Consider the following 26,606-nt stretch of genomic DNA (forward strand, 5'->3'; position numbering starts at 1 on the left):
CTGTTTACAGACCTAGGGGCCCAAAAACCCATGAATGAAGGTGAGGCGGGATCCCCTCGGGAGAGGACTCTGCTAGATTACCCCAAATTGTCTCTGTTAGTCTTTCTCCCAGTCTTCCCCCAGGGGACTAATGGTTGTTTACCAGAGTGACTGTGGATTAGGGAAAAAGAAATAGACTTTCCAAGGATTATTGGATACTGATTCTGAAGTGATACTAATTCCTGGAGACCCAAAATGTCCAGTCAAAGTAGGGGCTTAGGGCGGTCAGGTGATTAATGGAGTTTTAGCTCAGATCCCATTCACAGCATGCCCAGCGGGGGCGCAAATCCATCCGGGGGCTACACCCCAGTTCTGGAATGGGTAATCGGAATAGACATTTTAGCACCTGGCAGGACCCCCACAGTGGTTCCCTGACCTAGGGAGCAAGGGCTGTTTTACAGTGTGAAAGGCCAAATAGAAACCACTAGAACCTACAAAATTAGTAAACCGAAAACGATACCATATTCCCAGAGGGACTGCAGTCGTTACTGCCATTGTCAAGGTCTTGAGAGATGCTGGAGTGGTGATTCCCATCACATCTTCATTCAACTTGCCTATTTGGCCTGTGCAGAAAATAGGTGAATCTTGCAGAATGATACTGGATTATTATAAACACAATCAAGTCAGTTTTGGCAACATTTTTAAAACCCAGGTTTCAAAAATGTATTTGCATAGACATGCAAAGTAGTCTATAATGATTTTTATTTTTAAAAAAATGTTACAGGTCTCATTGTCATCACTGCAATAAACTTACTGTGATGGAAACATAACCTCTGTCTCAATGTAGCCACATTAATTATTTCTGGACACCGTGAAGAACAGTGCCCATTTTCATCTATAATGAGGCTTATAATGATTTTTAAGACTTTCCTCTCTATCAATAGTTGTTTTCCCTTGTCATTACTTATTCTGTATATTTCAGCCTCATTTTTTGCTCGATTCAATTCAAGGTTTTGTCTATTTTTTTAGTACTGTATTTGCAAAAAGCTAGGGTTTTGATATATTAACTTTAACTGGTGACTTTCTGTATTCTACAGCACCAATTTCTACTTTTACCTTTATTATTTCTTTTCTTGTGCTCTCTTTTGGATTATTTTTCTAGCTTTCTGAATTGAGAACAATTCACTGATTTTAATTCTCTCATTTTATTGGTGTTAGTATTTAAGGCTGTGAATCCTCTCACTATGGCTCTCAATGTACACCATAGATTCTGATACGTAATTTTAAAATATCATTATTTTTCAGAAATTTTGTGATTTCTGTGTGTATTTCCCTTCTCGCCTAAGAATGGAGTGAACTTTTAGCTTCTTTTGTTTTGTTTTTAATGACTATTTTTATTTTATTTGATAAGAGATTTTACATTATAAAATCTACTGATGTCTCTTCATGTCTAAATATACCTTCAATTTTTGGGAATGGTCAAAGTATGCTTAAGAAAAAGATATATTCTCTATTATTAAGGTGTAGTGTTTGATATTTGTATTAGTCTGCTCAGGCTGCCATAACAAAATACCATAAATGGAGTGGCTCGAACAACAGAAATGTATTTCTCATGGTTCTGGAGACTGGGATGTCCAAGGTCAAGGTTTCATTCTGAGGCTTCTTCTCATGGCTTGTAGGTAGGTGGTCACCCTCTTGCCATGTGCTCACCTGACCTCTTCTTATAAGGGCACTAATGCCATCATGAGGGGCCCACCCTTATTATCTAATACTTCCCAATGACCCCCTATCCAAATACCATTCACACTGGAGGTTAGGACTTCAACGTATGATGTTTGCGGGGAGACACAATTCATCCATAGCAATACATATCCAAAAGAACTAGCTAACTGATTATTTTGTTTATATTTTTACATCTTTACTTATTTTTTGTCAAGTTGGCTGGGAGTGGTTTGTGAATGGCTCTGATCATTAGTTATGAATACGCACCACATTCCATATCAATTCTCTATCTAAAATGTAAAATACAAGAGGTGCAAAGAGAAATGGAAGAAATGGTAGATTATATTTATAGTTTCTCTATTTGATGTATCCTCTTTGCTCATTTTAAATTAATTGGTATTTAGGAAGGTCTGTATTTTTGTTCTGATATTTTGTTATCTTTGTATTAATATTTTATAATGCCCTTAATCCTATTTTTTCTTAACTTTTTACTATCTAGTCTGTTAGTTTTGAATGGTATCTTTTGTTCCCATCACTCGATAGTCAATAATCTCTATCTCCTTTCGCTTCCTACCATTTTTTAGTTGCATTTGTTTTGCTTTTTCAGAATATATGTTTATGCCTTGCCCCAACCTTGTTTTAATCTCTGCTCTACAATTGAAATGTATGAAATGCTTACTAACAGTTCTTTTTTAAAGAGTTCATCTCTCCGATGAGGCTCATTCTATAGTAGGTTCTTCAGGAAAGGCACGTGTGTACTATGTTCCCTGAGTTCTTGCACATTTCAAACTGTTTCTTTTTGTAGTTTTGATATTTGTAAGACGGTTCAGTTCAATATAACATCCTTGGATTGCTTCCACGAGTTTTTTGAGAATACTCCTGCACTATTGCCTTGGTTCGTATGTTAATTACATTTTTGTGTTGAAATATATATAATATTTATCATTTTAATCATTCATGAATGTACAATCAGTGGCATTAAATGCTTTCAAAATGTTGTGTCTCTACCACCACTATCTATACCCAAAATGTTTTCATCATCTCGAACAAAAACTCTGCACCGATTAAACAATAACTCCTCTTTTCCCCCGCTTCCAGCACCTGGTCACCTCTGTTTTCTGTCTCTATGAATTTGACTATTCTGGTACCTCATAAAATGTATGCTATTGTTTAAAAGTCTGATATCAGTCTAATTCTGATGCCTTTAAAAGTTATTATTTCATATTTTTGCCTGGAGGCCTTGGGGATTTCCTATCTTTAAAGTCTAATGGCTTTAGTAGGATATTTCTTAGAGCTGATGAATCAGTGTCAGGTTTACATAGTGAGTCCTTTCGATGTGTAGATCCAGATCTCTTATTTTTGGAAAGTCTTCTTGGATTACAGTTTTAAATGTCAGCTCTTTGTCTATCTTCCATTTCAATCACTTCCTCTCTGACCATTTTTACTTCTTTATCTAATTTTCATTCTCTTGGTTGTTTTTCTGCTTTTCTTCAATGTCTTTTATTAAATTTTTATTTGAATCTATTCTTCCTTGGGCATCTTTTAATTTTTATGATATGGCTTTCTAATTTTCTTCTCTGAGATCAATTTTTGTTTCATTTTTTTCCTTTTTTTTTTTTAATCTTTTTCTGTTGTTAGTTTTGTGTTTTGGATTTGAGGTGTTTCTCTATATCCCCAAATGCTTATTTGAGGATATTTGATTCAATTTGGAGTGTGGTATTAAGTTTTCTTCAGCTTTATGCTCGATTTTAAGAAAATTTTATCAGTTGAACTTCTGTTTTCTGTCTCTATGAAAAATCTTTGATTTGCATTTCTTTTCCTTTCCAACAGTAGTTTTGAATGCATGTGATTTACCCATCGTTTTCCAGTCCTGTACACTCACGGACGGCACTCCTCATGCAAGTGCGCCCTCTGCTGTCCGTCTTACTGTCCTTCATGAAAGGTGTGGAGGAGGGAAGCCGGAAGTTACTTTTTCTTATTTCTCGTTTCCTTTTTAGGATTCTTAATTTTCTTTTCTTAATCTCTTCTTTCTCTTCATTACCACATCTACAAATGGGGGTTCGGGCGGGGAGGTAACTCTCCCCTACTGTATAAAACTGATTCTCCCAAGAAGCAATGCTTCTCCAAGGCTCTTTCCTGCTGCTGGTGTGCTCGTGGCTATTATGCTCCGACTGTGTTCAGTATTTTGGCATTTGCTGTTGGACGTCCTGGGAGTGATGATGGTCGTGCCCATCTAAGATCGCCACGCCCCTCCACTAGTTTTCACAGTGTCTCTTAAACCTCTTCTTTTGACATTTTCTGTGTCCACGGGCTTGCAGCTGCATGTGGTGGGAGTTCCGTTGGAATTTGGATGATTTCTCTACTTCGGGGAATTTGAGGTTTATGTGTGGTTTTATTTCCTCTCTTTGTTAATTTACATGCTTTTGCGGAGAGGGTGAGTCCCGGGAGATTCGAAATTAGGGAGCCATCTTTGCCCTTTCAGCTTGGAAGTCCGGGTAAATTAAATGCCCTTTACTTTTAATAAACGCTATCACATTGGCCATCATAGTGGGTAACAAACAGTACAGAGGTCCCTACATCCTCACCGACACTTAATATCAAATTTCATTGTTTTTGCCAATCTGATGAATGAAAAATGTTAACGTCATTGTAGTTTTAAATGCATTGCTCATATTATTAGTGAGATCATCTTTTCAAAATTTTTCTTTCATCTTTTTGTATTTTCTCTGCTCTGGGTGGTTGGTTTAAATATTTTGCTCTTTTTCACCTGGATGGGTTTTTTATTTATTTTTTCTTATGAGTTGTTTAAATATATTCTAGATCATTAGCTATGTATCTTGCAATTTTTTCTCCCAATCTGTCACTTGTTTTTTAATTTTACTTATTGTATCTTCTTTAAAAAAGGATTAAGTTTTGAGGTTGTCAAATATACTAGTCTTTTCCTTTATGTTTTTTCCTTTGTCTTTACAGGCAGCTTTGCCTATCCAAAGTTATAAACACATTCTGTTATAGTTTAAGACTTTTATGGTTTTCATATGTTTAGTTCCCTAACGTATGTGGAATTTATTATAATGAACAGTGTATGTGAGAATTGTGTGAGGAAGGCAGGATCTAGATGATTTTTTCTCAAGTGGATATCCTAACACCGCTTACTAAACGGTTCACCATTTCTCAGCTGATTTAAAGGGCTTCCTTTTTCCTACAGGAATTCCCACATATATGAGGATTGTTTCTGGCCCTCTGATCTATTCCAGTTGTTCAGTTTTTCTATTCTTACGTCAGTAGCACACTATGTTATTCACTATAGCTTTATTTATTTTGATAAGACCAGATCCCTCATGTTCTTTTTCAAAACTGTCTTAGCTATTGTGTATTTTCTCTCCCACGTGAATCGGCTTATCGAGTTCCATGAAAAATTAACTTGAAATTTTGGTCGAGAGTATTCTGAAAGTATACGCTAATATGAGAGAAAAATCTACATCTTTTATTACATTGAACCTTTCCATCCACGATCAGAGTATTCATCTGCATTTATTTAGGTCTTCTTTAATATTCTTCAGTAAAGTGTTAGTTTTCTTTGTAAAGGTCCCATCCATTTCTCATTGGGTTATTAGTGTACCAGATTCTTCAGTGTAGTACCTTCTCTAATCCCTCCCTTCTGCAGTTCCTCAGCCCTTTCAGACAGCCTCTGCTGAGCCCTTCTGCTTGTACAATTATTATTGGTCGCACACATTTCCCAGTGGTTCTCAAGTTGCATCTTGCAGGCGTTTCCATTCCCCAACTTCAGGATAAACCCCTAAAGGGCCAGGCTGGGGTTGAAATTCCTGCTTGGGGAGCGGGGCATGTGTTGAGTTGGGGCGGGGGGAGGATCTATTGCTAAAGAGGAAGGAAGAGGAGGAGGGGAAGGGAGGTGGGGGGTGGTCTCAGAGCCGGGAAGAAGGAGCCTGTTCACTTGGTAATTAGAAACCCGGAAGTTGCACCTCTGCAGGAAAGGAAATGACATTGCCTTTCTGCACCTTCAGTCTCTGTATGCGTGTGTATGTGTGTGTGTGAGAGAGAGAGAGACAGACAGACAGAGACAGAAGGTGAGACAGAGAAATCCGCCAGCCATCACTGTTCCTTAGTAGCCTCTCACATTTTCCAAAGCAACTCCTTGCTAACTGCCTGGCTGAGAGTTCAGAACCCAGCTCTGCCACTATTTCCCCTGTGATCTGGGTTATAAACACCTCATAAGATTGCATCCAAGGAGGCACGGCACACAGCTTGATTTACAATAGGCATGCAATACATAGAAGCTTAAAAAAAAGTTCATATATTCATGCATTCATTCACTGGTGAGTATGAATATTCCAGTCTGAAGGACAGGCAGGAAAGGGCTTGGACTGTTTAAGGTACAGCAAGGAGGCTGAAGGTGCAGAGGGGGGAGTGAGGGGAAGGCTGGGCCGGGTCCAGGTCCTGTGGGCCAAGAAAGTGCACTGGGGAGCTGGTGACGGATCTGGGCTAAAGGTCAGCAAGGGCTTTCTTTCTACAGGGGGTAATGCTGAGCTGGGCATCGAAGGATAGGTAGGAGTTTATCAAGCAGAGAAGTCAGGAAAGAGTATTTTAGGCAGAGGAAAGAACATATATAAAACCCAGGAGCAGGCATGAGTGTATATCAGAGATTCTTCCTTGAATTTCCCTACTCCCGCCTGCCCTGTCCAAGCATCTGAGGCCTGGAAACCCATGCCCATGCCAACATCTTTTGCTCCAAGATAATGGAAAATTATTTTTACCAAGAGGCTCCTTGGGCCCAGGTGGTGCCATGCATCATTCTCACCAGCAGGGGGTGTTCACATGATCATATCTATGATGGAAGAGTGGCCAGGTGGGCACCCGAGAGTAACCTTCTAGCATTTGTCAGGATCCAAGGCCTCTGCTCTGGGGAGAAGGTGCATCTGGTTCTGATGATGCTAGGGGTGTGGGGTGGGGGAGTGATGGTGGCTCACTGCCCTGGGGGGGACACACACTCAGTCACATGACCCTCAGTACAAGTACTTTATTTCAATTACAATATTGCCACACCAAAAACTACAATAGCACAAACAATAATACAAAAAATAGATTCCCAGCTCTAAAGCCCATGTCCATGTACCTGCAGAGAAGCCAGCCTTTTGGCTCCCTGGGCTTAAGGGGAGGGGTCTCTCCATTCCTCCTGGGCTGGGCCCTCCTCCCTGCGTTCCCCTCACCCCTCCACGGCCGCACCTCAAAGCAGTGAGTGGTGTTTACAATTCCCTCTGGCTCGTGGAAGGTCCCAGTCCATGGTGCTGACATCTCAAGGGCTGTGACTCTCCATAGGCCAGGCCAGAAGGCAGGAGGGTGGGGGACAGTAGGCACGAGAGCGCCAGGACTGGGAAAGTGTGGCAAGGTGCGTGTGGCAGGCTCCCGACTCTAGCTTCTTGTCTGGCCCCCGTCCTACCTTTCCTCTGAAGAGCTACAGGCCTGCTGTTTTAGGGAACATGGGCCTCATCAGGAACCCACACCCAACACCCCTGCTCCAGCTCCCAGGCTGAGCCGAAGGTGAGTGAGGCAGTGGCTGAGCTGCTGCTCCTCCTGAGGCAAGGAGGACCTGGCTTTCTGGGTGAGTGCCTGTGGGAGAGGGGCCTGGCCGGGTGGCCTGGGCCCCTGAGATGGGAGAGCCACGCTGGACACTGGTCATAGTGCCTGTTTCCCCAGAGGACCAGAGCAAGGCTGCAATCAGCAACACCTGAGGAGCTACTGAACTGTGGCCCCAGGGAGGCTATGACATTCCTGGTCCCCTGACACCACAGGCCAGACCGACGGGGTTGGACGCACCTGCCCCTCAGAGACTCCCAGGGCTGAGAGTATCCCCAAGAAGAGGAATCCATCTAGCTACAAGTACTGTCTTAATTCCACCCAAAGGGCTGAGGGTGGGATGGGGGCCCAGGGCACGTTCAGGGGTCACTCAGACGCCTGACTTCGGTGTTACTGACCTTAGGTCAGAGCTTCTGTGCTGCTGTGACAGGCAGCTCTGTGGGCACTGGGAGTAGGAGGTATGGCCTTATGTTCCAATCAGGACACTTGGAGGCTTTGCTGAGGAGGCCAAGGGGCCCTGGGGGCAAGGGGCTGTCTCCTTGGGGTGGTGCCCAGGGCTGTCGCCTCAGCTAAGGCACTAGAGAACAGGGCAGGGGCTGGAGGACGGTGCTCAGAGGGAGTATCTGGGCCCGGTGGGAGATGAGAGCTGTTTTCTCTTTTTCCTCCCTTGGGGAAGAGGGTCGGCAAGGCAGACCTGGAAGGGGCTGGGGTGGGGCTGTTGTTGCGGAGAAGTAACAGGCCCCCGGGGCAGACAAGGGGCAGCCAAAAGAGGAGGGATGAAAAGAGGGTGTCTATGGCACAGGCGAGAGTCTGATGGGGGCGGGGGTCTCAGCCTTGCCGAGGTCCTGTGGTGCAGATCCAGGGTGCTCGGGTACCCCAGCCTAGGTTTGAGGGCCTTGTCCTAGTACAGTGCTGCTGTAGCCATTAGTCCCCTACTGTGACTTTGGGGATCAGACCTTCTTTGCTGGGGTTCCCACTGTTGGGACTCTGGGGACAGAGGCGGGCACACCAAGAGGGGTGGTGCCAAGGAGCTGGGCCTCCCCAAGCTGGCCTCCATGCCTTTCCTCTCTGCACAGGGTGACCCCAGAACCAGGTGATGGAGGGAGGCTGACATGGTATATCTCGAGGACAGAGGCAGCCATCCATTTGGGGACCGGCTCAGTGGCCTGGGGATCACTGCCTCAGCCCAACCTTGCAGCGAGTGAGGAAGAGAAAGGGCGTCGATCAGTGGGGCTTCCCTCGTCCACAGGATATTTAGAAAAACAGAACGTAATAAATATACCAATCCTTTCCTTAAAAAAAAAAAAAAAAAGTGTTTTAAATGCATAATCTCCCTGAAGATTTCCAGTGTATTCCACGACGTTTAAAAAATAGTTTCCCCAAAAATATATCTTTAAAGCATGTGACACAGTGGTATTTGTGGTGCACCTGGCGCTGGAGGTGGGCATGGGGCTGCGTCCCACTGCCCCTGTTGGGGGGGCCCAGGCCTGGTGAGCAACCAGTCCGACACCCAAAAGCCCATTAGAGTTGGCGCACGTGTGCTGGGATGACAGGGTCTTCGCAGGGGATCGAATCTTGGGTTATGCCGAGGAGCCACATCACAGGCTCGGTTCCCGCTGAAAACCCTCCAGTGTGGGGTAGGGGGCCCTGGGTGGCCAAGGGAGCCGGGTGGCACCCTGGGCACTGGATGGAGGAGGCAGCCTTGTGGGTTCCACCCTGAGGGCTCGTCCTCAGCCCCGCACCCTCGTCCACTGTGGTCCTTGGTGCTTTGCCCCTCACCAGACTTCACACTTGTGACGCGGGTTCATGGGTGAGCCGGGCGGGCAGTGGAAGTGTTCGGGGAACTCCTTCGAGTTGGAGACAGAGCCGATGACCCGGAAGCGGGAGGGGCTGTGGGGATCAGTGATGAGGCCTTCGTGGGTGCTCTCGGGCGTGCGGACGGAGCACCAGACCTTTGTGAGGGCAACAAGGAAGAAGCTGGGTCACCGTGGGGCCCCGAGGAGGCCGGACTGGCCCTGTCCGTGATAGCCCCCCACCTGGTTCCGAGACCCCCGGGAGTCAGGAGGGTCTGCCAAGTGGGTAAGGAAGAGACAGTGGGCTCCTGTGTCCCCCATCCCAGCATCCTCTACTGCAGTGGTCTCCAAATGAATTCCTGCAGACAGAGCAGCATCTCTGTCTGTCCCAGGCATCTGTGTTAGATTTCGTCTGAACAAAGGATTCATCTCCCAAAACAGGTTGAAAATCTCAGCTTGAATCCAGATCACTCACTTCTTGGGCAGAACAAACTGTCTAATGGCCTGGTAGCTCTGGGCGCCAACAGAAGGCTCTATGCTGAATGCCAACTCAAGGGACAACCTGGGGCATCTTGAGTTTAAGAAATTTCTAGAGCCCCAGAACCAGAAGGGGCCTTAGTGATCGCCTTGTCCTCTCATCTACCCGATGCAGTCTTGGCCCTTCCTTGAATCTCTCTAATGACAGGAAGCTCGCCTTCTTACAGGGTAGAGGTGCAATGAGCTAGGAGGTCCTCAGTTGAGGGGAACTTGCCTTTCGGCTGTCAGCGCTTCTGAAACATCAAGATGGCAGAATGTGCCTGAGTTTGGCATTTTCCCCACGAACTCACCTGCGCGAACCCCAGGAAGAAGAGCTGGTTATTGGTGAGACCCAGGGTGGGCAATGTCTGCTCGGCCCCATTCTTCTTCACCCAGTTCTGGTAGGCCTGGGAGGGGAGAAGACGGATCTCAGGGCCCCCGTGACACGGGAACAGGCAGGGTGGCGACGGAGAGGCTAGCACGGGAGAACTCGGTAGATCTCGACAGGGTAGAACTTCCCTGTCAGGATATGGGGTCTGGGCATCAGCTCTGATGGCCCAGCTCAGCCTAGAGGAGCCATCTCCTTTATCTGCGGTCATTCTGAAGGCGAGTGCATTCAGCTAAGGCCTTAGACACCATCTACATGCCGATGGCTTGCAAATGCATATTTCCAGCCCCAGGTTCTTCTCTGATTTGTATATTCAACTGCCCCAGCTGGACCTCCAAGATACATCTCCAACTTAACACAGCACAGACGATAGGTTACGCATACACGCCTTCCCCATCCCAATAAATGGTACCACCAACCACCTGGGTACTTGGGCCCGAACCCTAGAACTCTTCTTTGATTCTTCTCTTTCAGTCAAAGCAGACACCCCCAATCTGACCACTTCTCACACTTCCCATTGCTCTAGCCTATCTGTTGCCTGGACAACCTCACGACAGCTTCCTAACCAGGCTTCTTGACTCAAACGGGTCCAATTCGAATCCCCTCCCGACATCGTAATTAAGTCATCTTTATAAAGCAGGGGTTGGCAGACCCTTTCCGCGAGCAAGTATTTTCAGCTTCGGAGGCCAAACGGTCTCTGCCGACTACCCCCTTCCACCACTATAGGGTGAAAGCTGCCAAGGAAAACACAGAAATGGACGGGCTTGGCTGCACCCCCCACCCCTAATTTTTATTTACAAAAACTGGCTGAGGGCTGCGTCTGGCTGTAGGTTTACTGATCCCTGTTTTAAAGGATAAGTTGGACCATATCATTCCTCTATTTAAAAACCGTGCAGCAACTCCCACTGTAACCAGAATGAAACCCAAGCTCTTTGCTCCGGTCCCAGCCTCTCCTCGAGCCTCACCTCGCCCACTCGGCCCTGTGCTCTCTTCACTCTGCCCTGTCTTCCGTCCTGTCCTTGAATGTGCCAGGCTTGTGTCACCTTCTGGCCTCGGCACTTCTTTCCTAGCTTTCCCTGCCCCCTCCTCATCATTTCCATCTCAATTCAAATGTCGTCCCTGCTAAGGGTGGAAAATTTTCAAGTGAGCCAACTAGCTGAGTCAGCTACCGGGAAGAAACATCTTTAGATATCAGAAGTTGTCCTACTTGCTTGTGTGTGGTTTAGGAAGTGTATTGTATATGATACGAAGATGGCCAATGTCTGCTTCTGTAATCCATTTACTTGTTAATTAAGGGTGTTGTTCTGGGCAAAGATATGCTAACAGCCAACTTCCACTTCTGTAATCTGCTTGCTTGTTCAGGGGACCACCAGGATATGGTCTTGAGCTTTATCAGCTGCCTGCTCTGAAAGCTCGGGGCTGATCTCCTCTAGCCCTGCGTGGTAGAGAGTCAGAGTCAGTCGCCGGCCGGCTAATAAAGGCTCATAATTAATCTCAATTGGCTCCGTGGGTCTCAGAATCGTTCGCGCCATAACAGTCCCCTCCAGACAACCTCCCCTGACTATCAGCCCCCATTTTTCTCGATTACATCATCCTATTTTATATCGTCTGTGTTCTCAGTACCTGAAATTATCTTGTTTCGGTATGTACGGTTTTTCTGTCCCCTCCCCGCTCCACTAAAATGGAGACTTCATGAGAACAGGATCCCCATCGGCCCGGCTGCAGAAATTTCAGTGCATGGCGGGTGGAAGTCTTGCAACACACGTGCACTGACAATGGACTTCTGGCAAATTACAGAATGTTTCTGGGCTCAGTTTTCTCATCTGCAAAACGGGTTGCGATACCTAACTGCAGAGTGGCTGGGGCGCTGAGCACAGGGCCTGGCACGTGACAAGGCCTCAGGAACCCGTGCTTCTTAGCGTTTCGCTCGGAGACCCATCTCCTTTCCTCTTGTGGCCTCTGTTATCACTCTCATCTAACTCATCCAGCTACGGTTTCTGAGGGCCACTGTGGCCCAGGCCCTGTGCCCCAGTTGTCACATGTCACCTCTCTAACACTCCAGTGATGCAGGGACTGGGGACTCACAGCGAAGCACGCCGAGGCTCCAGGTGACTTACTCCAGAACCAGGAATCAACCTGGAACTGGCTCTAGGACCAAGCCGCGAGGAAACTGCTGCTCACGGGGGCCTCAGCTTGTCCGCAATGAGCCGGACCTAGGCCCGGCTGTGCGGGGAGCGGGGAGCGGGGAGCGGGGAGCGGGGAGCGGGCCTCTTACCCGATAGGCCGCCTTGAGGCCCCCGTTGTCGGCGATGTTCTCGCCCAGCGTGTGCCGGCCATTCACCGGCTCCCCGTTCACGCTGTAGTTGCCATACTGCTCCACCATGCACTCCGTCTGCCGCTTGAAAGCCTCCACGGATGAGTTCTTCCACCAGGGCCGGAGGTTCCCGTCCTTGTCATACTCTCGTCCTGCGGGGTCAGAGGGCAGCGTCGGGTCAAGGGGATGAGGAGGCAGAGCCGGACCCCCTTGCTGCTGAAGGTGCCTCTCCCCCCACGGTGAGGAATGGATTCGTCCACCTGTGCCCATCGACCAATCAGCACTGGGGAGACACCGCCGCTCTGAGCGTTGAAGTTGCTGAATGAATTAGAATTAGCCAGTCCGGGTGGGGGCGGGGGATGGAGGAACGTGACTCAGGCAAAAGACTAACATGTTCAAAGTTCAAGTGGAGCAGAACTCACTGTCAAGGCTGCTGAGAGCCTCTGACCCTGGGCACGGAGGGGTAAATGGAGCCGGTGGCTAAGGTCATAGCCTCTGAGGTCCTGCCTCCTCCTCCTCCTCCTCGGACTTGGGCTCTCCAAGGCAGGAGGCAATGAGGATTCTGGACCTTAGCTGGTGATCAGGGGACTGACTTCGACTCCTCTGATTGTGGTCAGACCAGAGAATTCTCGAGTGGTGGGGAGGAATATGCTCCTGCTGACTACCACCCACCCCCAAGGACTGGACACCTGCCAGGAGCAGGGTGCTCCACTGTGAGTCTGACACAGCCCTCACAATCACCGCACGAGGCTGGGATCATCATGCCTAGTTTATGGACAAGGAAACAGAGGCTTGGAGCAATGATGAGGCTTGCTAAAGTTCACACAATTGGCAGCTGGCTGGGCCAGGCTTTGAACCCAGATCCTTCTATTTCAAGGTGAAGACTCTCAGAAGTGATGGGAGCAAAAGCAGATGATCAGCGGCGCCAGGAAGCGAGTGGGCCCATCTAACGGGGACCCCCAAGGAACCCATACCTTGATCATCAAAAGCATGAGTCAGTTCGTGGCCCACGACGACACCGATGCCACCAAAATTTAAGGCCCTGGATGGGAGGACACAAAAGAGAGAGTGATGCCACGGTGGGAGGAACCACCACTTCCTAGGCCTGGAGACACACGGGGACGTGACTGCGGCCTGAGTGTGAAGCTCGTCAGAGGCTGGGTGAGGCGGCTGTGATCAGCCTGTGCCCACTGGATGCCAAGCACGGTGCTAGATGCTTGACAGAACTGCATTGTTCTCCTTGGTCATCTCAGAAGAGTAAGTAAGGCATTAGTAACCGACTCTATAAATGAAGAATCTGAGGCTTGGAATGGTGCAACCACCTTGCCCAAGGGCCACGCAGCCAGCAAAACCAGGCCCGTGTGGAGCTCCTTTCTGAGACGGTGCCCTCACCCTTCCCAGCTCCCCAGCTGTGACTATTCTAAAACACTGTTAGAATGACATGCCCCCACATTCCCACTGCTCGGGGCTTCCAGATTCCAGGGGGTGAGGATGCCCCCAGGCTGCCTGGGCCCATGGAGCAAAGTGCACTCAGTGAGCTGGCTGGATCGTGTGGTCAGCTGTGGGCCACAGGGCCGGGCCGGGGGTCGGCCTAGGGGCAGGGCAAAGAGATGGGGCATAAGCACCAGGAGTGTCGATCGTACTTGGGTGAAGAGCGGGTGTAGAATGGGGCCTGCAGGATTCCGGCCGGAAACACAATCTCGTTCTTGGTGGGTGAGTAGTAAGCGTTCACCATGGGGGGGGTCATGCTCCACCTGCAAGCAACACGCACGTGAAAAGACAGGCACAGCTAGGGGGAAGGCAAGTGAGGACAGCCCGCCTGGAGGGTACCAAGAGCCTTAAAAATGTGGATTCCTCATGACCCCAGGCCCAAGAGTACACAGTACAAGGAAAGCCACAGCAGCACTGTTTCTGAGAGGGGGAAAACTGGAAAACACCTAAATGTCTGTGAATAAGGGATCGGTTAAATCCGATGTCACACCACACAAGGGAATACTGAGGCTCTTACAAAGAACACAATGGACCATTATACACCAAAAAAGTCATTATTGTTTTGGCTCAAAATGTATTCATTCTCAAATGTAACCATGTTCTCAAAGCATGGTCTGTGGATATCTGGGAGGGGGGTCCTCAGTTCCCTTTCGGGGGTCTATGAGGTCAAAACTATTTTCATAACAACATTAAGACATTATTTACCTTTTTCAGTATGTTGGCTTTTACACTGATGGTGTAAAAACAACAGAAAGTAGAATGTTGTAGCCTTAGCAGAGTCAAGGCACCAATTATTTTCCTCACCAGAAAAAAAAAAAGCACTTTTTTCACTTTAGAACATTCTTGATGATGTAGCATAATTATCAACTTCATTAAAGCTAGGTCCTCAAGCACAAGACCTTAAATCCTCCATGTGACCACGCAGGAAGTACATGTAAATGCTTCTGGTTTTTTCCCAGAACATCATTTGTATTTGAGAGGACAAGTGTGACAAACTGGCATTTCAGACTTGGGATGTGGTAGACATTTGCTTTTAAAAACGAATAAAGTGAGCCCATCGCCTCAAGGAAAACAACTGACACTATTTGTTGCCAAATTCAAGGTTTCAAAAAAAAAAAAATAGACGTTTCAAGCAAAAACTAAAATTCTGAAAAACTTGCCACCACAAATTTGTCAGCTTCTCAATACTTAAAGACTTCTTAGGAGGTTGGCAGTGATATTAACACGTGAGGATTTTTTTGGATATTGTATCAAGAGTCATTATTTGGAAGATATATAAAACTCAGTCGACTATTACTTTCCAAATGACCAATGCTTGATGTTACAAAATCATGCTTTGGGTAAAAGATTCGTGAAAAGTACAAGGCAAACTGATGGATTTTAGTGCAACCAAGTATGAGAAATTCAAAGATACGGTTTCGGATTCCACAGTGCAATTAGCCTTTAAGAAACTTGTTGAGTTTTGGTGTAATATCAATGAAGAATGTGTACTAATGTCAGAAAAGACTAATAAAATGTTCCCTCTCCCTTTCCAACTATAGATCTGTGTGAGGCTAGATTTTCTTTATGTATTTTAAAACAATACACTGCAACAGACTGCATGCAAAAGCAGATACAGGAATCCATCTGTCTCTTATTAAGCCACACATTAAAGAAATTTGCAAAAAGTAAAAACAATACCTCTTTTCTTATCAAACACGTAAAATAGGTTTTCCATAAAATTTGCATAAAAATTGATGTAACTTCCATAAACAAAAAAGCTCTTTGGGATCCAATAATTTTTTAAGAGCACAGAAGGGACCCTGATGGTATACAGTAATGAGACATTTGGCCCCTTGGTGATTTTTCTGGTATGGAGTGGAAGGGCCAGTGAGGAGTGGAGTGAGACAGAAAGGATATTTTCTCTAAAAGCCTCGATGGTCACTCTGTTTCCAGGTGAGCCCCACAGAGATGAGTTAGGTGCCTGAAGCCATGGAAAGCTATTGTGAAATTGACATCGCATTTATATTCAAATAATCATGGATACATTAATGAGTAGGAGACAAAATTTCAATGAAAAATCTCAAGCTAAATTAAAACACTTCAAATAAATTTGGCACCTGTGGCAGTACCTGTGCCATATTCTGGAGATTAAAGACCGCCTTCTGCATTTAGAGGGAGGGGTACTCTGAACAAGGGAAAACAGAGGAAACAGAGATGGTCAAACCCCCATTGTCCACAAGGGGGCGCCAGAGGCAAAGAGAAGTTGCTTTCACCTTTTGGTAAGATTCCTCCAAATGTTTTAGGCATGGAGGGAGCTGAGTCTGAAAACTAGTACTGGGCTGACTATATCAGAGTTTTCTGAGAAGACCGTTAAGAAAACAACAGATACCAGGTCTCACTCCAGATTATTTTGATTTAAGAAGGTCTGGGTTACAAGCCAGGAAGCTGTATCTTTTTTAAAAAATTCCCTGGAGGGTTCTGATGTGCAGTGAGGTTTGGGAAACACAGCTGCTGTGGGCCTATCCAGAATCTTTCCCTGGGGCCTCTGTGGGGGAACTGCCCGTGAGACTCCACCACTTCTGTCAGTGGGGAATTAGTGGAAACTAGCTGAGGGTCTCCTCTGTGTGACACTCTCCAGAAGTTCTCACACCTGATTGTCACACCAGCTCTGACGGCTAACGTGGCAGAGCCGGGATGTGATGCCCAGTCTTCTCAACTCCAGAGGCCAGGCCACTCTGCTAACAGCCTGGCGCTGGGGGCGCTGGGGGCCCTGCCGTGGCCGATGCCAGCTCCCGGGTGGGCAACGCTTCCTTCGTCCTCAGTTTCTTTAACTGAAAAGTGGGATGACAACAGTACCCACTCTTCGGAGGGCCCTTATGACACTTCTATCGAGCACATGGTACGAGTGTCGCAGAGGCGAGCTCAGCCCAGAGCACCCGTGCTCCCTGGGGAGGCCCGGCACTCACTGGTCTCTGTTGGGAGCTTTCCTGAGCTGGTCCGCGGTGACCCTCCAGGAGAAGTTGAAAAACCGCATGGCATTCTCGAAGTAGAGGTCCGGAACTGCAGTGTACTGGCCAAGAGAGCAAAGTCACAGGATCAGAGGACACCAGGGCTGGGCGCACCTCAGATCTGCGAATGCAAATCGTTTCTTCTAAAACTGAGGAAACCGGAGCCCCACGAGGTTAAGGGGTTGGCCTGAAGGTGACAGGCTAGGAGGGAGGACTCGGAGCTGCAGGCTTGGGCTCTTCTCTCAGCCGTCACCCTGCTGGGGCCTGGCACCCGCCCCCCCTCAAGGACATACTTCCCCCAGGACTGCCCAACGCCCAGCAGTGTCCCAGGCGATGCCCCCGCAGCAGCTCCTGGGCCTTTGGCAGGAAATATCTCCAGCGCTGTCCAACAGAACTTTCTGTGATGATGGACACGTTCTATGCCCATGTTGTCCAAAATATAGATACTGGCCACATGGGGCTAGTGTGACTTTTTAATTTAAATTAATTCCATTTTAATTAATTAGCCATCTGTGGCGAATAGCGACCATACTGGACAGCAATGATCTCAGAAATCAAGCTGGGATCTATCTCCGAAATGTCAGGGGACGGGCATTATCACACACCTTCCTCACCACTCAGCCCAGCCTTTCAGATCTTTTCAGGTGCGAGGTTCTCCCTAGATTCTCTCTAGAGCTTTCTGGCTTTACGACAAGGCTCTGGTTAAATGCTGGGCCCTTGGGGGCGGGACTCTGATCCTGCGGGCTCTGCCTGGGCGGTTTCCAGAAACCGCTGGTCTTCTATTATGCCATTCTGGAGCATCTTAAATGATGCTCAAGGAAAAAGGCTGCGGAATGAGTCTTGTATTCTCAGAAGTAATTTTAATATTCTGAGGTTTTAAATATAACCATGATGAGATGTTATTACAATTGTAAAAATGCCTGAATTTACAAGTTTCAATCACACAAAGATATAAAACTTTATCTTTCAGGGCAGAAGCACAATCCACTGAAAGGAGTGATTTGCCAAAAGTTCTAAACACGAGGGGTACATTAACCACCCTTGCTACCCAAATTAAGCTTTTACACACATTTAGGGTTTGTGCTTCCTCTTCCCCATTTGCATTTCAAAGGCCAAATCAGGGGTCCAGGCTTCTCTGGGAAGGTGGGGAGGACCCCAGGCTGGGAAGGAGGAGGCGGTATGCGCTGTACCCCACTCCCTTACGTTTTAGGGGCACCAATGAGCTGTGCACCTTCTAGAATGTTCCCCCCCACACACTATTTCCCACGCATTAAATGGAGCAGACCGCTTCCAGCAGGGCACATGGCACTACTCTGGTACTGACTGCCAGTGTCTCCCAGGGAGGTGGGACCTACAGCTGGCCCAGGGGAGGAAGGAGCAGGGAGAGAGTGGCTTCCTTGTGCCTGATTCGTCCCCAAACCCCACACTTCAGCATCTCAAGATGTCTTGAGAGTCATCATGCCTCTGGCGTCCCATCTGGACCCAAACTGCCTCTGCCCTTTCTCGAGTGGGGACAGGGGCATTTGGGAACGCAAAGGGACAGGGTGAGAGCCACTCACGTCATTGAACACTTTGTCCAGCTCCTTGGGGTCCATGATGAAGTTGGGGTAGCCTATCATGTTGTAGATTGCATCTGCCTGGACAGGAGAGACACAGAACGGTGAGTGCCCAGCAGCGCTCTGTGGGAACCGGGGCAAGGCTCCTCCCACCTCAGGCCTTTCACATCTCTTTCCGGAAAGATCCCTCTCTTGCCTAACTTCTACTTATCCTTTGGGTCTTGCTTAAATGTCCCTTCCCAAGGGAAGCCTCCACTGCTACGACCCCACCAGATCACATCGGACCCTTCACTCTCCCTGAGACACGTCACACCCCCCTGCACGCCTGCCACCCCTACACATTTGGCGGTTTGTTTTCATACTGTCATCAACGCACTGATGTGTTCAAGGCTGTCCCTCCACCCTGCTGGACTGTCCACCCCCTGAAGGCAGGACAGAACCTGGTCATAGTCTCTCCATCATCCACCCTCCTCTACTGGTGGCTGTGGCCTCTGTGCAGGAAGCCTCAGCCAGTCCCGTAAGCACCAGGCAGACGTCACCTTTTCTTTGGCTGATTTCCGAGTGTCTTCATCCATCCACTTCAGGGTGCTCAGGCTTTCCTCAAACGCCTTCTTGATCTCCAGGATTATCTCACTGGCCTGGGGAGATAAGAAGCTGAATCAGTAAGGCCTGGGCACTGGACGGGTCCCCATGTAGGAGGATGACACCCAGACAGAGACTAAACTCAGCTCTTGGCTCAAAACCTCAGGCTCCTAGGTGCTAGGCTAAGAAGGGGCACCTCAGCCATGTTCCCTAACCTTGTTCTTCAGAACACTAATGCCCTGCAAGATAAGACTGGACTTCCATAACCAGGGCTCCATGGTCAAATACCCTTAGGGCAAGCTTTGAGAATGCTGGGAAAGTCTCTTCACTGCAGGACTTCTCAGAGCCTTTACGGTATCACATGCACTGCGATTCCTTTCAGAGAGGACTAGAAGACATAGCCATCCTCAGACTTACTGGACCACAGAATTCCTTTTTGATGGAATGGGCATTAAAATCTAGAGAACTCAAGTTCCAAGGAGCAGTTTCAGAAGTGCTTTGTGCAGGTTTGAGAGGAACAAGGAGCCCTGGCAGCTGAAGATGCCGGACCAGGGGAAGGCGGCGTCACGCAGCAGAAAGCACAGAGGGACCGATGGCCCACCAAACTCTACGTGGACTCTGCACCAGCCACCCACGGGCAAGGCTCACATAACGGATTCTAGTCTCTGCTAACTTCTGACTGCAGATAACATCTATGTATTTAATATTAGTAATAAAAATTGTAACAACATAACAGCTACCTTTTATCGAACCGTTATTTTGTGCCAGGTGCTCTTTATGTGTAGTCTCTCATTTTAAAAAATCTCCCGCTGGTGGATGCACATGCCTACTCCCATGTGACAGGTGAGGTGAGAATATTGTCCCAAGTCACCCAACCAGGAAGTGGTAAATCCAAGATCTGACCTGAGGCCTGGCTGTCTTCACATCACGCTTAGCCAGGACATTCCTGTGCCCGTCTAGAATAAATCTGTCACCCAGTGTAAGAAAAATGTCACCCTCTAGGCCAGAGCTGCTGTGTCAACATTATCTAGCTGGGTTCTTCATACCCTTGGAGGTAGACACGGCTAGAATAACCCTGCAGGGCTGCGGCAAGGGTTAAATGAGATAATGCAGGTAAAAGACCTGGCACTCAGTAACAGTGCCTATCACGGCTGACTCACATTATTTAAGGCTTCAGAAAACGGGACCTTGGAGTTAAGGCTGGAGCCCTGGGCCGGAGCAGGGAAGGTCCAGAGCAGACCAGAGCGTGGGCCGTCAAGTTCACAAGGGACCATTGCTGGCGTGATGCTACAGCCTGTGTCCAAGACGGGGCACTTACTATGTTCTTGCTGTCTTCGGCAAAGGTCTCTTTGACAAACATGGGGCCCAGGGCGAAGCCCAAGTTGTTTTCTGTGTCACTCACGCAAAACTTCCAGCGAGGAAGACAGGTCTGGGAACACAAGTGCGAAGGGTTATTTGGCCCTGTCCTCCTTCTGCCCAACCCCTGTCCATCTGGTGCCCGTATTTCCTTCCAGAACTTCAGGGAGACCTTTCTTAACCCAGCAGAAATTCTTTTAGGCACTGGGCCGAGAGGCCCCACGACATCCCTCATCACCACCATGTACTATTTTCTGAATGCAGGCTCCACACGCGGTATCCCATCAACCCATCAAAGTGAGCCTTGGAGGCAGGGATGGTGGGCCCTTGACAGATGAGGAAACAAACTCAGCACGGAGAAGTCACGTATCCAGTTCTGGGTCCCACAGTAACCAGAACTCTGCCGTGTCCAACCCTACACCCTACTCTCCTACCCCTACCTTGTCCTGCCTCCTGGTGGAGGCTAAAAATCCTGATGACAAAGGACCTTGGGAAGTTACCTCGTCTAACCCTGAGCAGCAAGAAAACCTTTCAAGAAAGCCAGGATCCCAGCCCCATTTAAAGCCTCCTAGAAAAAAAAACAGCCACTGTAGGACCAGACACATTTATTTGTTCTTGGTGTCACCTGTGAGCTCAATAGCCACAGGACATCTCCAGGTGGGTACCCCAGGAGCTGCAGCCTCATGGAGCATGCATGGCTCAGGGAAGAGCATCCAGGCAACATTCAGCCTCACCCACTCCCTGAGCAGCAGCCCTCTGAACCCTGAACAACAGGTGGTAAAAATCATCCGGGCTTGGGCAGCCCACTTCATAACAGCCCTCAACTGAAAATAACCCAAATGCCCATCAATAGGCAGATGAATAAACAGAATGTGGTATTTTTATACAACAGCACACTACTTGGCAACAAAAAGGAATAAACTACGAATATACACACCACGGATGAATTTCACAGGCTTATGCTGAGCGAAAGCAGCCAGACGAAAAAGGGTGCCTAGCATATGATTCCATCTACACCCACCTACACCCACCTGGAGGTACAGGGTGGGGGGCTGACGGGAGAGGGGCACAGGGGAACCTTCTGCTCAGAGGACGCTGGTGAGGGAAATGCCCTCTGATTGGTGTGGTGGTTGCACGTGTGATTTCATTCGTTAAAACTCACTGCACTGTGTACTTCATGCATGCATTTTATTGTATGTAAATTACGCCTTAGTTAAAAAACTTCTTCCAGGCAAAAAAGCAAGTTCTTTTAAGCTTTCCCACCCAGGTGCCTGCTTGGACGTCTTCCCTGTCTTCCCCCTGCTCCCCGTAATCCTGCCTCTCTTCCCCAGAGGTACAGCCTCCAGCTGAACACAAGCTGCACCTGGTCCGGCCAGGCTGACCACACAGGAGGTCAGGACCAGGGAGTTCCCTGGGAGAGGGAAGGGGCGGGCCCTGGAGCCCTAGGACCTCTGAAAGAATGTGGGGGACTTTAAAGGTGGGTGGAAACATGTGTTCTGGGGCCAGGAAGGATAATAACATCAGCGAACGCTTGCATCATACTTACCGTGAGCCAGGTGCTGCTCCAAGTGCTTTATGTTTATGAGAGAAAAGTACTATCATTGGGGGTCCCTTGTGTAAAAGGGAGCTGATGATGGCACCTACCCCACAGGGGATGTGAAGCTCACATGAGTTAGGTAAGGAAAGCGTTTATCACTATCATCGAGGAGTTGAGAGAGAACACAGACTACTTTTTGCTGTAAATTAGCTAAGTGCCAAGACTGCTCTTTACTCTTTAAGATTTGGTATAATCGCTTCCTTCTGGAAGCTTCTGTCCATCCCAGGCTGGCTTATGTCCCCTCCTGTGTGCTCAGGGAAACCTGAGGGGCCCTCTCCGTTCTCTGCCTATCATCTAACTCCCTCACGAGTTCCATGGCCCTGGTCACACCAGCCCCCAACTCAAGGCCTGGCACATAGTAGGTGCTCAACACATGCCACAAACAGGCTCACCTTCTTGGTCCCATACATGACTTCCATAAACTTCTCATCGGCGTCTTGAAAGCGCTGATCGAGGAAGGTGCTTGTCTTTCGCACCAGGTTCCAGATCATGTAGTTGTTCAGCAGGCTGGGGTAGGACACCAGACAGTGCTCAGAAATGGCTCCCGGCAGACGTGTCACAGCACTTCCCCCGCTGATCTCTAGGGGCGCTCCCACCAAGCCTTCCCATCCCAGTGGGGCTGGTTACTGCTCTCGAAGCACTTGCGAGGGCAGCTCTTCCAGGGCAGAGCCTGGGTCTTCTTTTGAAAACCCCTCTGTGCCTAGTGCAATGACTGTACACCACAAGTGCTCAATAAATGCTTATTGCTAGCCTCAAACTGGAACCAATCTAAATGTCTGACAACAGGAGAAGGGGTAAGTAAATAAGCATATTTATGCTCAATGGAATACTATGCAGTCAAGAAAAATGAGGTCTGCAGAGGGTTTGGGGTGACATGGGGAAAACTGCTTATAATAAAGGTCAGGGGAAAAGCAGCCTCTACATGTAGTCACAATCATGGGGGGAAAAGGAACCATGTATTAGAAAATCCATCTCTCTCTCTCCCTCTCTCTCACATACATGCTTTCTCTCACCCCAAATGCACACTCACAAACACACGGGCCCATCCCATAAGATCGACAGTGGTGTTCTGAGTAATTATAATTATTTTCCTATTTTTTTCTGCGGTTTTCAAAAATTTCTACAATCTTAAAAATTAAAAAAAAAAAATCAAAAATAAAAATATTAGCTAACATTTACCGAGTGCCATTCCATGTTAAAACACTTCCCACGGATTGTTCCACTCAGTTCTCACAACCAATAACCCTACACGGTAGGTGCAGTTTATGTCCCCATTTTATGGATGCCGAAAATGAACCTAAGCAAGGTGAGAAACGTGCTCAAGGCTACAGAGCTGGTAGGTGGAGGAGCTGGGATGTCCACCTGCGCTTGTAACCAGGGCGCTCGGCTGCCTTTCATAAAAGCCAGACCCAGGGTCCACTTTTCTGAATTAGGTTGTCATCCGCTGTCCCCACCCATCCTGCCTGAGAAGAAGGCAGCAGTGTGTGGCCCCAAAGGCTGCCTGTGAAAGGCCTGTCCCCGGCCGCTAGGTACCCCTTACCATTTGTCGGTGCTGTTGATGAGGGTGGAGACCTGCCCGAGGTACTCCTTGTCATAGACAACAATAGGCTCCGATTCGTTGATCTCCACGGGGTAGAAGATGGTGTTGAGGAAGGGCAGCCAGTTGATGGCGGGGGCCAAGGTCTGGAAAGGAAGAGGACAGTGTGACTCTGGCTGGGCCATTTCTCCTCAGAACCCACATCTCCAGGGCGTTCGTCTGAAGAAGTGGTCATTGTGCCTTCTACCCTTGGGCAAAGCAAAGGACTGGGACCTGTCCAACAATGCACCGGGCAGATGTCAAACAGAGGCCAGCTGACTTTTGTCAGAGATGCTGTAGATAAAATTCTCAGGAGCCACAACTTTAACTTGAAATGGAACTACGGTAGAGTAGAGGAGACACAGTGGCAGCAGCGAGCAGCTGTGGTTGGTCAAGCCCCTCCCCTGCCAGGTGTCATTGCAGAAGTTGCATATGTCTCCCTTCCAGTTGGTCCTTGTGGCAGTCTCCGGTGGTGAATTATTATCCCCATTTTATTGATGGAGAAACTGAGCCTCAGACGGGCCTGTGATGGGCAAGCGTGTAGAATCTGCAGCCAGACTCCCCAGGTTCACACTCTGGCTCTTCTACTCACGAGCTGTGTGACCATAAGTAAGATGATGAACCCCTTGGTGCCTGAGGATCTCATCTGAAAAATGGAGATCACCATAATAACAGAGCCCCCTGCCTCATAGGGTTTAGTATTAAATGAGTTAATACTGTCCCACTCAACAGGTGCTTCCATAGCATCAAACAGCCTCTATCTGACCGGCTTACTGTATAGCTGCTAAATTCAAGAATGACAGCAGTATAACGTGTCAGCTACTTTGGTCCATGGGTGTTTTTTTCCCTCAGGCATGGCATCTGGCAAAGCAAGTGTAGAACGAGAGACAACCTTCAGTAAGAAAGGGAAAGCCCTCAGCTCAGCTGAGGCACCCACAGGAAGCTCATCAGCTCTATTTTAAGACAATATAAAATGAGCACCTGCCCCCTCCCCCAACAGAGGCACACCCAGCTCGACTTAACTCTCTGCTTCCAGCAGGCTGCACTTGCTCTTGGCCCACCTCACCGGCAGCCCCCCTGCTCCGAGCTCCCGTCTGTCTGCAGGGCCTCAGTGTCCACAGCCAGCATTTCTACTTCCCACCGGGCAGTCTCCAATTATTGTTTTATGAGTGTTTTGATTAGACAGTTACACAACTTTTTAAAAAATTGTGATAAAACATGCATATAAAACTGACCTTCTTAACCCTTTTTAAGTGTATGGTTCAGTGGTATGAAGTACATTCATGTTGTTATGTGACCAACACCACCATCTTTGCACAGACTTTATCTTGCAAAAGTGAAACTCTATACCTATTAAACCATAACCCCCCCAGAACCCTCCCCCAGCCCTAGACAAGCCCCATCATACGTTCTGCCTCTATGAATTTGACTATGCTAGCTTCCTCATAGAAGCGGGGCCATACAGTATTTGCTCTTTTGTGACTGGCTTATTTTATTTAGTGTCATGTCCTCAAACAAAGTTGCACATTTGAACAGTCTGTTCTAGTCCTATTTTTCCAATATGTCTTGTTATTTTTAGTTACTTTCTGTAATTTATAGAATGCAAGGTTTTTCAGGACTACACGTGCCATGTTAGAACAAAAAATACCTATACATGTCGATCATTTAGCAGGGTATCTGGCACTTAGCAAACACTCAATCCATATGAGCTATTGTCATCATTGCTCAAGGTCTCCCAAAAGTGGGCCTGGGCTTGTCCAATTCCAAATTCTGTTCTCTGCTCCCTTTAAAAAGGACAAAAATGCAAGACAAATGAGGGAAGTGAGAGATGCATTATAAATGATGATCTTCATATGGTAAGATCAATCCATAATACAAAATCAGTCTATATATCAGTGGAATCTATAACCAGTTGGTAAATACCTATGATGTCCTCAGTGAGAGAGGCAGCCATAAAAACCCTTCACTTAGCAGACACTGAATTTGCAGATGAGTTAAAGTGGCTTTTCTGACGTCACACAGTTAACTAGTGACTGTGCAGGCCTGTGCTTTTAAAGGGCAGCTCAGCTGCTGAGGAACAAGGACCTCAATTCAAAGGACAGAGGAGGGCAGCTCCCATAGGCAAGTGGGGGCTCTCAGTGGGGGGCGGGGGCTAGTCTGTAGTTCTGCCATGACCTATTGCAGACCACCCACAGAGTCTGGGAGAGCTGTGCCCAGCGGGCTCCAGCACCAGCCTGCCTGCCTGCCTGGCAGTGTGGTGAGCTGGAAAAGCCCTGCACTAGACTGAGAAAATTTGTCTTTCTCTAAAATGGGGACAACAATTCCTGCCTCCCACTCCAGGGTTGGCTGCTCTGTGCCTCTAGGGACAGCTTGTTCAACAAACTGAGTTTCCCTTCTCCCCAGCTCCTTCCTTCTGCTCTCTCTTCTTGGCAGAAGCCCCTTGGGCAGGTAACATCTGGGGCTTCTCCTTCATATTTCTGTGGTTGCAGGACTTGGAGCTGTCTAGGTGAGATGGTCAAATAGGGCTCAACGCTTAGACGACCTGCCTGCATGACCTGCTGGTAAAGACCTCTGGGAAATTGACCAAGTTTACAAAACACCATTGTTTATACAACTAACGGAGCTTCATGAACTGCAGGGAACTGGATCTCTGACCAGGAGATAAATCTCTATATATTTAACACAAGCCTGTTCCTTTAGGGACAGCAGGTGTTCTGTGCAGGTAAAGTCCCACCACTCTGAGACAGGGTGTGTGCCGAATACCAGGATTTTCACATGTTCAATCTCTATTCTTCTAGTGAATGCCTAACTTAAATACGTGTGCCGAGGTCTGTCTCCAAGGAGATGGCTGTTTTAACTGACTAGGACATTCCACGTGTGACTCATATCCTTTGGGGCACACTGATGAGCTCTATTTTCCACAAGCACAGCCAAAGAGTACTGCTGGTCACCAACCAACCAGCTTAAGTAGGCTTGCAAAGTGGGAGAGAAAAGAAAAATGTTATTGGGCTTTATCTCAGCTGGAGAATTCAGAGCAGGGGATGGGGCTCATTCCCAAACACCTTTCGGTGTGGGAGGTCCTAGAAATGAATGGGAGGGTCCTCAGGCCCCCAGAGAAGCGACAGAAGGATGTGTGATTCACTGCTCTGAATTC

General features: G+C 48.0%; 1 protein-coding gene and 1 non-coding gene across 3 annotated transcripts in view; both read right to left on the bottom strand.

Annotated features, from left to right (window-relative positions):
• Nucleotides 1-752: 752 nt before the first annotated feature.
• LOC120596477 (small nucleolar RNA SNORA1) lies at nt 753-887 on the bottom strand. Its single transcript, XR_005651168.1, has one exon. It is a non-coding gene; the product is annotated as a small nucleolar RNA SNORA1 (small nucleolar RNA).
• A 5,834-nt stretch (nt 888-6,721) lies between these two features.
• ECE1 (endothelin converting enzyme 1) overlaps nt 6,722-26,606 on the bottom strand; it is a 52,557-nt gene continuing 32,672 nt past the window's right edge. For both annotated transcript variants that reach the window (XM_039854921.1, XM_039854922.1), the window contains exons 9-19: nt 23,417-23,559; nt 22,269-22,383; nt 20,242-20,352; nt 18,881-18,979; nt 18,345-18,422; nt 16,744-16,847; nt 13,948-14,058; nt 13,279-13,346; nt 12,266-12,456; nt 9,914-10,009; nt 6,722-9,245 (exon numbers count right to left, since the gene is read on the bottom strand). In XM_039854921.1, the coding sequence (XP_039710855.1) occupies nt 9,069-9,245; nt 9,914-10,009; nt 12,266-12,456; nt 13,279-13,346; nt 13,948-14,058; nt 16,744-16,847; nt 18,345-18,422; nt 18,881-18,979; nt 20,242-20,352; nt 22,269-22,383; nt 23,417-23,559 (1,293 nt within the window). In that variant the 3' untranslated portion in view covers nt 6,722-9,068. The remainder of the gene's footprint in view (nt 9,246-9,913; nt 10,010-12,265; nt 12,457-13,278; nt 13,347-13,947; nt 14,059-16,743; nt 16,848-18,344; nt 18,423-18,880; nt 18,980-20,241; nt 20,353-22,268; nt 22,384-23,416; nt 23,560-26,606) is intronic.

This window comes from Pteropus medius, unplaced genomic scaffold, assembly GCF_902729225.1.
Source record: "Pteropus medius unplaced genomic scaffold, Ma_sr-lr_union100, whole genome shotgun sequence".
NCBI lineage: Eukaryota > Metazoa > Chordata > Mammalia > Chiroptera > Pteropodidae > Pteropus > Pteropus medius.